The following is a 17,135-nucleotide window of genomic DNA, read 5'->3' as shown; positions in this document are numbered from 1 at the left end:
TCAAAGCTGTTAAGATACAGTTTGACTGCCATTTCACTATGATATGCTTCTCCAGTCAACTGCAGATTCAAGAGATGGAAAAAAAAATTCTGACACTTCAAAAAAAAGGTTGCATAAAAGCCCAGTCTTTTTAAAGTGAGAGTGCACATGTGCATGGAGAGTGGAATTAAGAATCTCCCTGAAACTCATTGAAAATCTTATCCAAACAAGTAACCTTTTTGAAGTTCTTAGGTGATTATTATCCAAACGTCATGTTCAAGGTCATGTTATTGCCATTGAATAATGGAAGCAGATGAGCTCAGGAAATAATATCAATAATTAAAAAGAAGTCTTTTACATGCTAATACCCTTCAAATGAATGACAGCATTAGCAACTTATTCTTGTACCTGACAGGCTGTATGAGGCAAACACACACACTCATCCTCACAGGAAGTAAGCCAGTGGGCTTCTCTCTCTTACCTCATTTTTTCCATCTAAAAAATTAGTGTGAAGTCAGAACGTGTCTACATCCTGTTCATGTAATACATTTGCAAGTCATCTAATTATTTTGCAGAGTGGTTTTATTCAGAGCATTCCTGCATCATGACAAATTTACTAAAGTAACAATCATTTGACAAAAGTAAACAGATAGTAACCATTCCTGTCTGTTCAGTCTGCATTAAAAAAAAACAAAACAAAAACCAAAACGTAATAATTAAAACTTTACTAATCCAAGTAGAAATAATTCCAGCATATTCCCTAAGCAAAAACTAGGATGGCAAAATCTGACTAATTATTAAAGCAAGAAATAGTATCCAAAAGAACATAGTATGCTCAGATTTGTATGTGCTTTCCCTGCAGAGTATTCTAATATTGCGTTCTGTGTTTGTCAGCATGATTTTAACAAATAACTGTCTCATTCCCACTAAAAACCTATAAACCACCACCATCTGAATGCCAGTGAGTGGAAGAGCATCCTGGCTGACACAGCATTGTCTGTATAATTGTGCAAATAAGGACTATCTATAACTGTCACTATGAGGTGCTGGGTTTTTATGTTCCCCTAACTTTTCATAAGCACATTTACTAGGCAGGGTTGCCATTTTTCTTTTTTTTTTTTTTTCTTTTGTTTTCCCCCTCTTTTTAAATGGAAACAAAATAGTATAGAAGGAGAAGGGGAAAGAAAATGAGAAACTCAAAAGTGTGGAGTCAAACAATCAAGGGATTCATGAAGTATGCATTATAAACCACGTGAATATCACCAAATTATTTATTATTAATGTTGGTAAAAGGTGCAGTCTTCTGCATACCTCACCACAAGGTAACTATTTTTGCCAAAAGATAATGAATCTCTTTTACACTCTCTAAAAGGCAATGAGTTCAAAATGAGGGAAACATTTGTTCCATTTGTCCTTTTTAGTAGTTTATGTGCAAGCAAACTTCAGAAGCTGGAAAGTGAGAATTCCCTCCCCACTTCCTCCCCATACCTTCTGAATCATCATGCTGGTCTCTCTCACTTGTTAATGGCTCGATTTCCACACATTAAAACAAAAACCTTCCAACAACCCCTCAAATGTTTCAGAGCTGACTGCTGCCTTCGCAGTCAGAAAATACCCATTTTTCAAGAGCTGTCATTCATGAACAAAACTACATCCTTTCCCAACCCAAAAGTTCAACTCATAATTGTTTTGAGTGGGATGTTTACCCTGTCATTTTGTGAAATACTGATTGCATTTTCAATTAAATCTCCATCTTGTATTTTTGTATTAAGAAAACACAAACTTCATGAGTTGGAAAAGAGTGAAGAGAATTGCGTTAGAAGAGCTATTTTAACAATAATATTGTTTCTGGATAAAATACAAAACCAAAAGCATTGTTTCCACATTTTTTGTCATCCTTGCATAATGTTCCTCTTCAGAGATGACACATCACTTGACCAATGCTTTCCAGTTCTTGGGTTATGTATTTCCCACTGCTGTCAGTAACTGTCAAGCTCTGGCTGCACATTCCTCCCAGGAATCTTTACAACAGGTAATTTCTGGTCATATGGTTTTGCTATCACTGTACTTGAAGTTCACATTACATGAGGATTTTCGTTTAAAACCTCTTCACACTTGGAGAAACAGATGCCTTTGAAATATCTGGATTTTTGGGGAAAAAACGTTAGAAGAACTGGAAACCTACAGGACAAGGGCAAGGAGGAAAGTAAAATAAATTATCCTCCAACAGCTGAGTCACACCTTCAGGCAGAGTCCTTCCAGTGCTCGCAGCCACACTGTGGGACCCAGAGTTTTGGTTCTGGACCACTGCGAGTGATCTGGGTGCATTAGGAAGAGCATTGCAGCAGGTCAAGGGAGGTGACTCTGCCCCTTTACTCAGTCCTGGTGAGGCCACATCTGGAGTGCTGTGTCCAGTTCTGGGTTGCTCAGGACAAGAGAGACACAGAGCTCCTGGAGCACATAGAACAGAGGGCTACAAAGATCATTAAGGGACTGAAGCATCTCCTATGGGGAAAATCTGAGGGTGCTGGGCCTGTTCAGCTTCCAGAGGAGGCAACCAAGAGAGGATCTCATCAGTGTAGGTCAGTATCTGAAGGAAAGGTGTCAAGAGGGTTGATCCAGGCTCTGCTCAGCGGTGCAAAGCAATAGGACAAGAGCAATGGGCAGAAGCTGATGCACAGGATATTCCACCTGGACATAAGAAAGAGCTTATTTACTGCGCAGGTCACCAAATACCGGAACAGGTAGCCCAGAGAGGTTGTGGAGTCTACTTCCTTGAAGATATTCAAGAACCAGCTGAACACAATCCTGTGCAATGGCCTCTCGGATGACCCTGCTTGAGCAGGCAGGTTGGACTAGAAGTCCCACTGTGGTCCCTTCCAACCTGACCCACTTGGTGATTTTGTGACCAACTGCTAATGAAGTTACATAGTTTCAGAGCAAAAACAAACAGCACCTGAATAATATTTTTTTTTCTTACAAAAGCTCCTGATACCTGACATTAATCTGACTAACAGTTCCAAAAGAAGCGCCATTTTTTTAATAATTTAAAAAAAAATGAAAAAAATTGACTCAGTTTGTAAAAAATAGTTCTAAGAACTTTTCATAAACATTTTCCTTTTACTAGAAATCATTCTCTACTACCTTAAGGGAAAAACCCTCATCTTGTATGGTTTTCCAATTTAATTGATGATACTAAAGAAAGTAAAGCAAATATTATCCAAAGCAGCACAACACATTTCAAAGCAATGTCCTACTCATTTACACTTTATCAGAATGCGACCATTTTAACCAGACTCAGCAAGAACCATTTAAAAGCTCTCCTACTTTGCAGTAGAACATGCATATGATTATGTAAGTACATAAAAATAAAGTTTACTTTGCACTGATCAACATACTACTTTTCTTCTTTCTTCTTTTGCAAGTTTTCCATTAGCATCATATTTGGCAAGGGCTTCTTCCTAACCTGACATACAAATTTTTAAATATAAAACACTGTTCACAGACCACTTATTTCTCCATATTAAGTCCACTTTGGAAACGGGCTTTACATTTATTGCTGGGTCATCAATGCTTTTGCTAGCAAGCACAATTACTGAGCAGTAAATGTAAAATAAACTACTGTTTTGCTGCACTGCTGTGGTCTTAACCCTGGCAGTATTCACTAATTTTCATGGCTTCATTACCGGAGATCCTGGGCTAGTCACAGATTTGCAGCAGTTTAAGCTGTTAGCTCGCAACTGGAGGTTAAATGGAGACACTTATTTTTATCAGAAGCAGATTACTACCTGAGTTTAGTCAGGGGTAAACCAAATAAACACACCAAGCACAGAGACAAATGGATTCCCATGGGAGAAAAGCAAGCGTGAGTTTGCTTACACAGACCTTTGCATTTATGGCTGGGTAGGAGCACATACAGGAACAGTTGCCATGGAATAGGAAGTGCAGCTAATTCACAGCTTTTATTAATTACCCAGCACAAACTCCCTTGGCTGCCCACACACTCCAGGCAATACTACACTGGTTCGCCCCTGCAGACGGGCAGTAAGTGCCCACAGTGCTGATACTGTTCCAGGTTTGGATTCCAAATCAGTGGTTCTACTCCCAACAGGAGTTCAGAGCAGCCCTGCAGATGATCTATTTATGGAGAGAGGAAGGGATTTCCTCCTCACAAGTTGAAGGGAAACACATTTCCAAGCCTCGAGAGCCACTCACTTACAGCCTCATCATCGAGGAGGAGGACAGAGTGCAAACACAGCCATTAAGCAGCTTCAATGTTAATAAAATTAAATGGTTTTAAATAGAACATCTGGCATCAGCTGTTTCCATAAGCTGTTTTTATTTAAGTTTCCACCAAAAAATACTGGACTTCTCAGCTATTTTCACATGCAAATCTGAATGCCAAATTAGGCTGTCTTTAAAAATGTTGTCTTAGCAAAAACTGTAAGAATTATTCACACGCTTTTTGGTTTGGCACTTTATTTGGTATGTAACGGGCTGGGAGAGAACTAAGCACAACAGTGCTTTTGCAATACATTTTTAGTGGAAATTATTTTTCAATATCAATAAAAGCACTCATTGCATTTATTTGCCAGCAGTAATCTCTAAATTCAAAACCAGCAAACCTTCAAATGTTTCCACAGGTACTTTGGTACAGATGTAGTTTTTTTTCCCTTTATGACTGAGTAAACTCTGGGGCAAAGTGGGAGAGAAAGAGACACAGCTGCTGCAGTATTGAGAAACAAAAGCTATGGAATAATGAGTCAAGCTCTTAAACACCCCAACATTTAAACACCCTCAAAAAAAACCCAAACCACACAGAGGGTTGAGAGCTCATGAAGCCTCCTTGTCCAAGCCAGGGGAGCCCCTGCTATAAATGTTGGCTCCTTCACAGTCAGAAAGATGCAGAACAGTTTCCAAGACTGGGGCACTTGGAGAGGAGCAAAACCAACTCTGCTTCCCTTTGAAGGACATGTTCAGCACATCCGTGAAAGTTAACACTATTCAATATCGCACCTTTTTGTTTGTAGGCTACTTGCCTGAAGCTTCTCCATCTAGACTGGGAAGAAGCTGTCAGGTGCACAGAATGCACCCCCATCTGACATCCCCAGACTTCTGCTACACCCAGTAAGCTGTGATCCCTGTAATTTCTGTGCTTACTGCCACACTCCAGACCCCTCCTAGACAGCACACACCAAACCACGACACCAAAATAGGTTATTTTCAAAAGCTTGCATAGACTTTGCATTTTGTGGTTTTTGGTGTGAGCAAAGTGGCTTGCAGTCTCTGACCTCAATATATGCAGAAGAGATTTACTTTTATACCATCAAGCCAGCTTTAAAGTTGAAACTATGTAAGAAAACAAACTTTGGCCTGCAGTAAAATTTATTCAAGTTTTTTATTATTTTGAAGATGCTTGTTTTCTAAATACATTTTATATTCACAAATCAGTATTTATTTCTTAAATACAAAAGTAGTAGCATTTTACTATTAGTAGGAACCCTAATTTGTCAATAATTTCTTCACAAGATACTGTGTCAAGAAGAACCACTGATAAGAAATCTCATAACTGGTGAATAATTTTCATGGTGGAACTTACAACTGTTAATTGCCTCCATCCTGCACATCCCTCAAAGTCACATGTCTCTTTTTTTCAGGCTACAAAATATATGCACATTTGTGTAATTATTTTGATTACATATTCTGGAAGCAGGAATGCTCAGAGATATCTTGCCAATTGTTCTAAACAGGGAAACCATATGGGACCTGTAATTTTATTTCATTTTGCTGTCAATGGTTATTGCAAGATAACTATGAAAATGAATTACTACAGTTCCACCTAAAGATTGATTTCCAAATTTTACCTGATTATTTTTTTATATATAAACAATGAAATTGTATCAGGATTAAGAATCAAAAAAGCTGCATAAAGTTTTGGAAATACAGGTGGTAAGAGTTATTGCCCTCAATCTTTTGAGGTAATTAAGAACAGCACCAACTTACTCACCCAATGTATTTCTTTAGGAAAGTGAAATTTTCATCTGTATCACCATTTATTCTGCAACAGTAAAGTTTTAGCAAAACATCCACATCAAAATGCAGTTCAACATCTCAATCTGATACATTATAGAATGAAATACTGCCAGCCTAGAAATTCTTACACCTTCCAAAAAAATATTATAACCTCTCAGCCCAGGTGTTTTAGTTTGATGTTTCTAGGGAGCTGTTTTTCTGGTGTTTTTGCTGAGTGTTTCTCTTGCTTTGTTGCATGCTTTTAATTGTTACTATCAATTGCATTTTTCAGATTCAGCATAATAGCTAAATATCAGAGAAATCAATATTTGGGCAGAAAACATGAGTAAATCATGTCACTAAGTAGTCACAGTCTTCTGATTGTAACAATGCAATGACAATCCTGATACCTCCCTTATTTTTCTTGTTGTCGGCACTGAGAAACATAAAAGTGACATTAAGACAAAACACGGAGAGAAAGCTATCAGAAGTTGAAATCATTTTCCACCCATGAACAAACACAAATACATTCTGTTTAAACCAATGCAAAATCAGCACACAATCTGCTAGATTTCAGTACTGCTTCAAGAAATAAGCCATACCATTTCTGTAAGACAAAAACTAAATTAACTTTCAAATGCATCCCCAACTTCCTTATGTAAACAAGTGACAAAAAGTCTTCATTCTCACAATTGTGCTATTTGCAAAGTCTAAATGGGAAAAAATACAGTACATAAGCAGGAAAAGAATGTTAGAGATCCTTGCCGGACTCCACTGTCTCCAACAGATTCTGAATGAAGACCAGGATGAATAGCACCATCAAGAGGGAAAAGGTCTATCATGGGACTCACCCAACCAAAATGGCTTGAGATAGGGTGTCTAGAAGGAATGCAAAAACATCAGTGCTGAAGCCATTTATGAGAAGTACTTTAAAAGAATTCCTGCTGAACAGGAGTCTTGAAAACATTCTCTGAAAAAAATTTCACTGCTCCTAGCATACTTCCTGAAAAAAACTCTTCTTCATTTTAGGACAGTGTTGCCTTGTGGGCTCCCATGATGGCCTCTTAAGACTTATCCACAAAGAGAGCTTGAGCAATTATATGCTAATTTAAACACAACAGCATCTTGACAATTCTTGCTTTCTCTGTAAAACCTCAAGGAAGCCAAGCAAAGGAACTTTACCTCTCCCCAATACCTTAAAGTAGCCAGCCTGCCTAAACAACCGCCACTGTACACTACCCTACACAATGAAGCATCTACCAAGTAACTTCTATTGGAAGCAAGAGAAAAAAGCCAAACAGCTAAGCAACCCAACAAGCAAGTGAGCCATGAACACAACCCAGACTTGAAAAGAAAGGTTGTTTTCCTACATGCTCCTACTGACCCTTTTGCTTGTCGCAACACCTTCTGTAGGGCAAGCTTCATTGCTTGGCCAGATGTTCATCCTGGCTCTTCCAAAACCAGCCCCCATACAAAAACAATCTGATTCTCCTGAATCTCACAGCTATTCTCAAGGGTGCAAATGGCAGCAGGTGAAGCTGTGGAGACCAGAAATCCACCCAATCCCCACCCATGTTTTAGTTAAAGGCCACGTGTGTTGGCTTTTCTCCTTCACTAGATAAAAGTTTCCATTCTGCTGGAGTGGACAGCAACTGACAAAAAGCCTCTTTTCACTATATTCAGTAACAGAATAGCATTGATTTGCAATTGCATGAATGCATATGCTTCTTGTCCAGGTTATTTTACAGATACACATCATAAACCTGCAGCAACTGCCACCATTCTCTTCTTTCCTTTTGAAGAAAAATCCTTCATGTTTTCACTATGCTTATCCAATCCCTCACAGAGAAAGCAAATACCTACAGCCTCTCAAACCAATACATTTTTTTAAAACAAAACAAGCAGAAAGCAAAGTCTTATTTACAAGTTGCCTTTCAACAGTGTTTAAAAAGAACAGCTTCATCATTTTGCCCAGGATGAACAGGAACTTTTAGCAAAAAGATGCTAAAACCAGCCAGATTACAGGACATTCTGGCCATTTTGAGTAGGAGTTTCCACAGCTAAGGTTCTGAAATTTTAAAAATGCCATGAATATCCAGCTACTAAAGCCTTCACTCAGAGTTCAGCAAGCTTCAGTGACCCTGATGAGCACAGCAGCTTTGGCATGGCAGAAAGGCAGGTCCTGAGGTAGCCTAATCTCAGAAAATTAAAAGCTTTGAAGATTAAGAGCAGGACCTTGAAATGACCCAGACAGAAACAGAGAGACTAAATGGTTTCTGCAGCCAGTCCCTCCCAGACAGCAACCTGATGTTAAGCTCCCAATGTCTGCAGCCAGAAGCTCCAGCTCAGGAGCACTCCAGCTCAGTGTTTTGTTCGCAGAACTGCAGGGCCCAAAAATGGAGTTTAATTTGCTAGAAACACAGGACAAAGAAGATATTACTGACCGCATTTGCTACCCTAAATCTAGAATATTCCAGTTTTAAGAATAACATCACATAATCTGCATTTACCATGAAGTAACAATGTTAAGTCCTACAGAGAAGCATATCCCACATACTTCCTAAAGCTCTGGTGGGTCTTGTTTATCTCTTCTTTTTTCACAAAACATGGACAAAAATGAAATGCAGAAATCCATTTGAAACCTCACCTTCAAGCACCAGTTCTATGTTTTTTGTTTTGTTGGGTTTTTTCCTCCAGGATAGCTTCCACAGAGAAAATTATAATCGTTTCTGGAACAAAACATCTCATTGATTTTACATGCCCAAAAGAAGCAGATAAATAAAACAAGGTGGACAATAGCTTGCCATTTCAAGAGCAAAGTCTGGCAGGAAAAGCACCAAATTGTCTCTCACTTGCCTGATTGCTAGGCAGTGCCAAATTGCTACTGTGGTGTTAAAAGCAGTGAAGTTAAAATTATCAGAATTATCACAGAGACACCAATGGAAGGGAAGAAATGTGACCAATACAAAATGTATTGCTACCCCCAAAAAAAATCCTTTAAATTAATGGCTTTCAGCTCATTATAAAGTTAGTTGGAAATATGAATCTGGTGTTCTTTGCAGTGATTTTTATCATCCATGCACAAAACTGAAGACTATATCAATTTCTACACTCAACACTCCTATTGCACAGGAAAGGAAGCTCAGTTCAGCTTGTATTGGCTAATCTGTCTATCAACAGACTCTCTTTTAATTGATTTCTGACAGAACAGTTTTTTATCTCATAATGGTTATAAAACATGCCCCAAACTGGTAGGGGCAAATAAGACATACACAAATGCACACAAAGGAATATCTGGAAAATATTATTTAAAATTCTTCTCCACATAAAATAATCTTCAGAGGCACAGTTTAGATTTATAAGGCATATTCAAAGGCAAGACAGCTACCAGAATTGGAGAAGAAGCATAAGTAAAAGGGTTGTATCTCCTACTGTTAACAAATTCTGACCAATTCAAAATTCAGTTAAACACACCCATAAAATAACCACAACTATCCAGTCCAATAGTAACCAGAAATGCAAAAACAGATCTAGACTTTCTATTCATTGTACATCTTAAGTAAGACAATCATCTGAAAGATCCATAATAGGAAAATTCTTTAAAAAAGCAAATCTCCTATGTGCATTTACACAAACACACACTGATGCTAACTTCTGCTTTCACTGTCAGTTCTCAAAGAGATGATTAGGGAAACTGTGTCATAACAATCCATGTGTGCCAGTACTAACTAAATATGAAAGAAGCAAGAGAGGAGAATCTTAAAAAGTAACCATGCACACCCATCCCTTGGACTGGTTCCATCAATTCCAGGAGTAAAAGAAGAAACCAATACAGGTCTTTTCTTCAAAAATACAAACGGAGGACTTAACTTACCAAGGCAAAGTAAATTGAATTTATAACTTCAGGAACATCACCCCAATATAATCCTCTAAATGACTAATATCATAAGAAAGATCTCAGAGTTCTCCAAACAAACCATCCTAATTTATCAACTTTCAAAGAACTATAAAATCTTACTAGACTAATCAAGATATTCATAGATTTCTTTACACTTTTTACATGTCATATTTCAGAGAAACTGTAAGAGTGAAAGTAGAGAGAGAAGTCATAAAATTCTTAATCATACAAAGGGACAGACAGACGGGCATACAAGGGAAAGATTTTTATCTTTTCGCTTCCATGTGGACCTGAACGCATGAAGTAAACTACATGCTTATTTAGAAAAATTTAGTAAACCTTTACTTACCCAGAATCCTCCTGGAAACCTTCTAGTTCATCTCTTTGCTCTGCTAGGGTGGATTCTAGATCCAGATAGGTACCATTATGAGACAATTGCAGGGTGCAGTCATCAAGCTGTAGAACAAAAATCAGACCATCACATTAGAGCAGTCTTTTTCTCAAAAATACCTCTAACATTGCCTTCCCATTTTCCACATCCCCAGACAAGATCTCCCTAAAACAAACTATGTTGGGAGCAGGTAAGAAAAATTTTTTGGCAATTTACTCAATTGCATACCCATGTTCCCTAGACCAAGCTTGGTCACAATATCAACACAACTAACACAGTGAAATTTATTAGAACATACAGAAGAAGATTAGAGGGCTTTAGCACAGAGCCTTTAAAATGTAATACAGAAAGAGAAGTTAATTTCAATGTGTATTTAGGATACAAATTACTGTTCTCTGTTCTTACAGTAGAGTTTTAAGTAAAGGTTCTGAGCCCCTGGATGAAGATAGAAGGAAGAAAGAGCTTTTTTTTTTTGAGACACTGAATGGCCTCTGTGAGGATAGATATAGCCAAGAGACAATGTAAAATGTGGCAGCCAAGAGTTGGGGTCCTACAGAAAGGGTGAGTACAGTCAAGCAAATCACAGATTTTTTCTGGAATTCTGCTTTTACGGCCAGGCACTAATCAGCCTCAGAAGGTGCAGGAGCAACATTCCTAGGCCCTGGGTGGGAGGGGGGGGGGACTGGAAACCTGCGCCAGCTTCCTACAAAGGTACTGAGGTAATCTAGGACTAGACCTGAAAGCAGAAATCTACCCACAATGATGCTGGGAGGGAGTGATTAATAAACTATCTTTATTTCTTTTCTGTTTTCCTTCATCTTCAAGTTTTTCATTAATTGCTCCAGCTGTTAAAAAGAGCCAGATTTGACCAAAGTTAGAAAAAAAAAAATTCTGGGGTTTTATTTGCAGGGTGCTATCACAATAGAAGACCTAGGATGAATCATTCCACAACTCTGGCCAACTCATTGACCAGGAAAACAAAATAGTTAATGATCGAGAGGGAAAAGTAAAGAAGCTGGGAGAAGAACTAGAAAGGAACATGAGCTCCTCTCTCACCATGACATAACTCAGTGTCAAATAACAAATAATGAGGAAAAAAGCCTTCCCAGAGAACAAGACAACATTTACCAAGGGGCAAGAGAATGTACACCACTAGGGAGGTAAGTGACCATCTGCTCAGAGAATCCAGCCCAGAAGCATAGAAATGGTCATCAGTGAGTCCAGTTGGACACGCTGCTGGGACCATCATGTGCAGCACTGCACTGGGGGTCCTTTTGTAACTGCTTCCAAGAGCACAAATATCATAAGCTACAGATGTGCTGTGCTACTAGATACAAAATCCTGTCTGACAGCCAAAAGGCACAGAGAATCATTAAGGCCAGAGAAGACCTCTGTGATCATCAAGTCTCACTGTTAACTCTGCACATGTTAACCACAAAAGCATGTTCCTCCATGTCAGATCCACATGACTTTTGAACACTGCAGGGATGGCAATTCCACTACTTTACTGGAGAACCTGCTCCAACACCTGGCCACTCTTTCAGTGAAGAAATTTTTTCAAATATCCAATTTAAACCTCTGCAGGTGGAACTTGAGGCTATTTCCTCTTGTAACAGAATCAGAATGGTTTGGGTGGGAAGGAACCTTAATCACCTACTTCCAACCCCCTATGTCATAGCTTTACTGCTGCACAATGGGTTCCACTTCCTCCCGTTGGCTGCCCATGCTGCATGTGTATGTGTAGATGCACTTCATTTGGGTGATCAATCTCACTGCCTATTCATGGGAAGAAGCTCCAATTCCTCCATGAGCATTCCCAAGTGCTTCTGCAGTTTCTAGCACATGAGTAACCCCTGCTGCTGCATGGATCTCCACCCCCTACCACTAACAAGACAGCAGACCAAAGGACCTCATTAGCACACTGTCTGTCAAACAGTGGCATGCTGCCTCCAGGTCTCTCTTCAGTGATCATGATTTTATCCCCTCACCCATCCAAATCTTGTTTAAAGCTGTAACTGCACCAAAGGGGAAACTGCCACAGCCACAAGGCTGGGACTGGGTTTTCTGGTTCTGTTTGTTGTTAATGTTGCTTGTTTATTATACACACTAGTGAAGAACTGTTACTCCTATCCCCACACCTTTTTGCCCGAAAGCCCCTTAATTTCCAAAACTATAATAATTCAGAGGGAGGGGGTTCATATGCTCCATTCCAAGGGACGCTCCTGCCTTCCCGAGCAGACACGTCTTTCAAGCCAAGACAATCAAACAGCCCAAAATGAAGATGGTTTCCTTCCTCTGGATTTTGCAAAAACAACCTGACAGATTCTTTGCATGCCTCCGTCTACCAAGAGGCAACCATGGCAATGGTGGTGTAACCACACATCCCTGCTGCAAAGGCCACTTTGAGAATAGTCAAATATTTAACAGCACACTTCATGGCCATCTTCTGCCACAGGTGTCAGCCAATGACTCTCTGAAGGAGTGAGCAAGGGTCTGAAACAGCCAGTGACTCAAGGCAAGGAAATTACCACCCTTTACCACTTCTGTGGAATCTTCTTTCTGCTCTTTTTAATACTTAGAAAGAAAATAAAGTCTATCCTTGATGAATTATCTCTTTTAATTTCCCATCCAAGCTTTGATTCTCAGTACCTGTTCAGAAAAAGCCTAATAAGCAGCCACTTGTCTTATCTGGCAGTCAATACCTAAACTTAGTCACTCTGTTTCCTGCCACTGATTTATATACAAGAAAGGAAGACAAATAGTGTATTCTGGATTAGCTACATTGGAAATACTGCAGAAAAGCTCATTTACAATTAGTGATAGAGTGTGACTTTTGCAATTTGAAAGAAAAGTTCGACCACTGGACAAAGGGTAGCGAGAGGAGGTATTTGTATTTCAAACTGGTTCCATTTTTTTTTTTTTTTGCTTTCTTTTTTGGATTTTTCCCTGGTAAAGGAGTAAGCCATTAAATAAGGTGACATAAGATTTTACTCTGATTCCCAGGGATTAAAGAAAACAAAGAACCTGCAAGTGCAACCCTCTGATATTAAAAATACAATAGCAGTACTACTCTGCCTCTTTCCAGTTACAAAGGAGATTATTAACCTACACTAATTCAAAATACACTCTTCAGAAAAGAAAGACTAAATACTACTCTGGGAAACTTTTTCAAAGTAGTTCAGGGTATGTAATGAAATGCTAATTTATTCAAAGTAATGCCAAAAGGCAAACTTCTAATTAGATAAATGTTGTGCTGTCTCTATGGAGATTAGGAGATTTGCCCACAATTTCCATTTATACTGCATAATTAGAGAAAAGAAGTTGTGCCTTACTAATATCTTGTGACTTTAGTGTACAAAAAGCACTATGGGAACAGGAAGTACTTCATGGACAAAATAAGTAAGAATAGTACATTGAACCTATGTTCATCTCATTTTCATAGTTTTAGCTGAACATGGTATTCATTCGGGCTTTAAGGCACTGTACATTGCATGCTGTATTTGTTAACAGAAGTTATGGTAATGAGAGAAATGGCAATATCTTTTATTTCCCTTAATTCTGAGTCTTGCCAAAAAGTTGGTTTTTTTTTAATTCTCTTTCATGAGTACAAAGATGGAATTGATCAAAACACCACTTTAAAAGTTCAGATAAGTATTACGGCAATAAACTCTTAAAATCTTCCTTATATAGGATCACTTTGCTAGTCTGCCTCCAGCTTCACTTGCACATATATTACAGGCAGAACACAAAAAGAGAAGCCACTTTATGAATTATTTCTAATTAGTAAATTGCCTGCATTTTTCAACACAAAGGATGCCTGATGTTCTTTCATTAGTGCTTATTAGTAACAATTCAGGATGTTTGTCCCTCCCCTCTGCTCAACTTTAATCCCATGCTTATCTGCTATACATCACTTCTCCTGTCTCTAGAGACTGTCACAAATAGCCCCATCTAGCTCATTCATTACATGCTTCTCCATGCTTGATCATAATTCCCATTGAAATCCTTATTAAAAAACATCTCTTAGGAAAATCAAGAGGCAGAATTTCTACAAACAATATTTTAAAGAATATTTAACTGAATTGCTTTACATCATCATGAATGAGACTTCTATTCAGCTCTTGGAAATTTATTTTATTTAATCTTTTTAATTCATAATTTTCTTTAACTGTTCAGTATTCCTTACTAGCCTCAAAATTCTGATCTGCATTCTGTTATTAAATTGTAATTCATTTATACTACTGCCAAAAGGTGAGATTCTTCAAGACATTTTCAAAATCTTACAAAACTATTTGTTCTAAAAATCCCTAACCCATCCCTTCAAATTGTTTATCATTTTTTGCATGACACTTGACTGTACTGCCAAGAAGATCCAAAAGGCTGATGCAAGTCATTTAAATGGAACTCATCCTGTAGGCTTTTCCAAACTTTCCTATAATCACATTAAAAGAATACTACCGGTATTGTGGAACCATCAACAGAAATAAGCGCCATCAAATGGGACAAAGATAATGCTACTTTGCTGAGTCAAACACAGGGTTACTCCATAATCAGTCTTCTGCAAAATTTCAAGGTTTTTGATTTTAGTATAAGCATTAAAAGCTATCAAAAAGCCATAAAAAACCAATGTGTTCATTTCAATTACATTCTCATCTTTGCAAATGAACAGTTTCTTTGGAAAACATCCATGTTGCATTTTTGAATCCCTGTGGAAATTTTGGAAATCTCTACGAAGAGTGGGACTACCTAGGAGTAGCCTCATTCACACAAGTGAAGAAAGAAAAACACACAAAAGAGTCAACAAAATAAGTGTTTTAGTCAGACTCACCAGCTGTGGATAGTCAGACTTGTGCACTGGGTTTACAGAAAGGAAGCAAAGAAATTAAGACTGTCTGTACACAGGTCATCTGTGGTCATCATATTGCAAAGCTCCCATACCTTCTCAATGATTTCTCACTGACAACTCCTTACAGCACAACCAACAAACTCCAACTCTCCCCTCACCCAGCTAACCCACCTTTTGTAGCACTCATCCTTATTGGACACAGCTGTGGCCTGTTAAGGGCAGGCCTGTTCCTAATCTTTGGTGATTAGTACAACTGCAACTCCTCAGGTGTGAGACTGCCTTCTGCACTATTTTCTTACATTCTACCCCTCCACAATCATCCTCATTAAAAATGTAACTGTGCTAATTATCATCTTCAGTTTCATACTTAAATGGTAAGATCTGTACTCTGTCCTGACCAGATCAGTTTCAAGAAGTAGCAGTTGCTTAGGTGCTGATGCACTGATTTATAGCTGTCTATTTGAACAAGAGGAGAACCTGGAAAAGGCTTCTTAAGCAGCACTGACCTCACTAGCTACTCACTGATTTTCCATAACTGACCAGAAACGTAGAAACAGTGAGACAACCAGATGCTTGTGTACAACAGCCTGACATGTAAGTAGAGCAACTAAATTAAACCATTCTTTCTGTAATAAAAGTTCTAGAAGAAAAACAGAGAGATGTTTGAACTTTTTCAGATTGTATCTGGTATCCACACAGTGGTAACTGATCCACGCCACCTACACACTACAGTACCTATGCTGCAGCCAAAACAAATGGAAAGCATGAAAGCACCATGCACACAAAGCTAAACACCACCATCCAAACAGTTCCATATATATACAGGGATATAAATTATGCATATAATTTAGATAGTTTTCCCTGCAGTTTAAAAAAAAAAAGTAACAATTGCCTAAATTTGACAGACGCATCTAAAACAGCTGAAGAGGAAGGACATAAAAAGATCATAAGATTACAAACAATATTTAGACTGTTATATATTTATACCTACACTGGTTAAAGTTTCACTTAGTTGAGCACAATTCATTATGCAAAAGCAAATAAACATTTGATTAAAAAGTTAAAATATGAGAATATTCAAAAGCAGAGCTTCCTACTCCTCCATATTTTGCCATTTCTCACATTATGGAGTAAAACTGTACCACACAAAAGCATAGGGGTATCCTGGCTTCAGTTATTGCCAGGAACAAGCATAACAAGGTCAGAGCTGCAGAGCTTGATCCTGGCTCTAAATCAAGGGTCACCCCCTCCTCACCAGCACATGGAGAGCCCTCAGCAGCAAAATACCCATCTGCAAAATTGAACACATACAGGTTCATGCACTTGCACACATTCCTTATAGGCTACCAGTAAGTCAGGAACATAGGGCAGAAGCTCAGTTTGTTATCTTCTGTCTCAGGTAACCATATCTGGCTAGTAGTGGCTAGTTCCTCATCCTGTGGGGCAAAGATAGTTCATATAACAAGAATACCAAGTTTAAGAAGACTCAGAATAGATCACTAGTAGTATACCAGTGATGATTATTTTTTTCTTATTTCCAGCACTGACCCACAGAAAGAGTAATTTTTCTTCATAAGGAACATAAGGAAGTCCTTATTGCTGTGCAACAGGAAAGCTCTTTCTTTTTTTTTTTTTTTTTTTTTTTATTTCATACTTGAAGTACATCACCAAAAGGAGCAAAGAATAGCAGGGGAAAAAATAAGAGCAGCAAGAAAAGATGTTGAGTGAGCCAGTTACCTGGTGCTGAAAAATGACTACTGCCACTTTCAGAAACTAGTTAGGTAACAGAAATTAAAGTAAATTTTAAAAATATAAATGTGCATTCAGTCATTGTTTTCATCTACTGCCTTCAGCTTCTTACAATCCAAGAGAAATACCAAGAAACCAAGCCCAAGGGGTGTGAGAAGAACAGAGCCATTGCACAGACTGAGGACTGCTGCATGCTCCTCCTCACGCAAACTCACACAAATCTGTTTTCCTTCAGAAGGCTTTGATAGGCACCAGTATAC

General features: G+C 38.4%; 1 protein-coding gene across 4 annotated transcripts in view; it reads right to left on the bottom strand.

Annotated features, from left to right (window-relative positions):
* FHOD3 (formin homology 2 domain containing 3) overlaps positions 1–17,135 on the bottom strand; it is a 376,449-nt gene that overhangs the window by 326,688 nt on the left and 32,626 nt on the right. For all 4 annotated transcript variants that reach the window (XM_059470757.1, XM_059470747.1, XM_059470732.1 and 1 more), the window contains exon 2: positions 10,239–10,345. In XM_059470757.1, coding sequence (XP_059326740.1) covers positions 10,239–10,345 — 107 coding nt within the window. The remainder of the gene's footprint in view (positions 1–10,238; positions 10,346–17,135) is intronic.

Source organism: Ammospiza nelsoni, chromosome 1, assembly GCF_027579445.1.
Source record: "Ammospiza nelsoni isolate bAmmNel1 chromosome 1, bAmmNel1.pri, whole genome shotgun sequence".
Lineage (NCBI taxonomy): Eukaryota > Metazoa > Chordata > Aves > Passeriformes > Passerellidae > Ammospiza > Ammospiza nelsoni.
The sequence above is the reverse complement of the archived record's forward strand: the minus strand, read 5'-3'. Positions and strand labels throughout refer to the sequence as shown.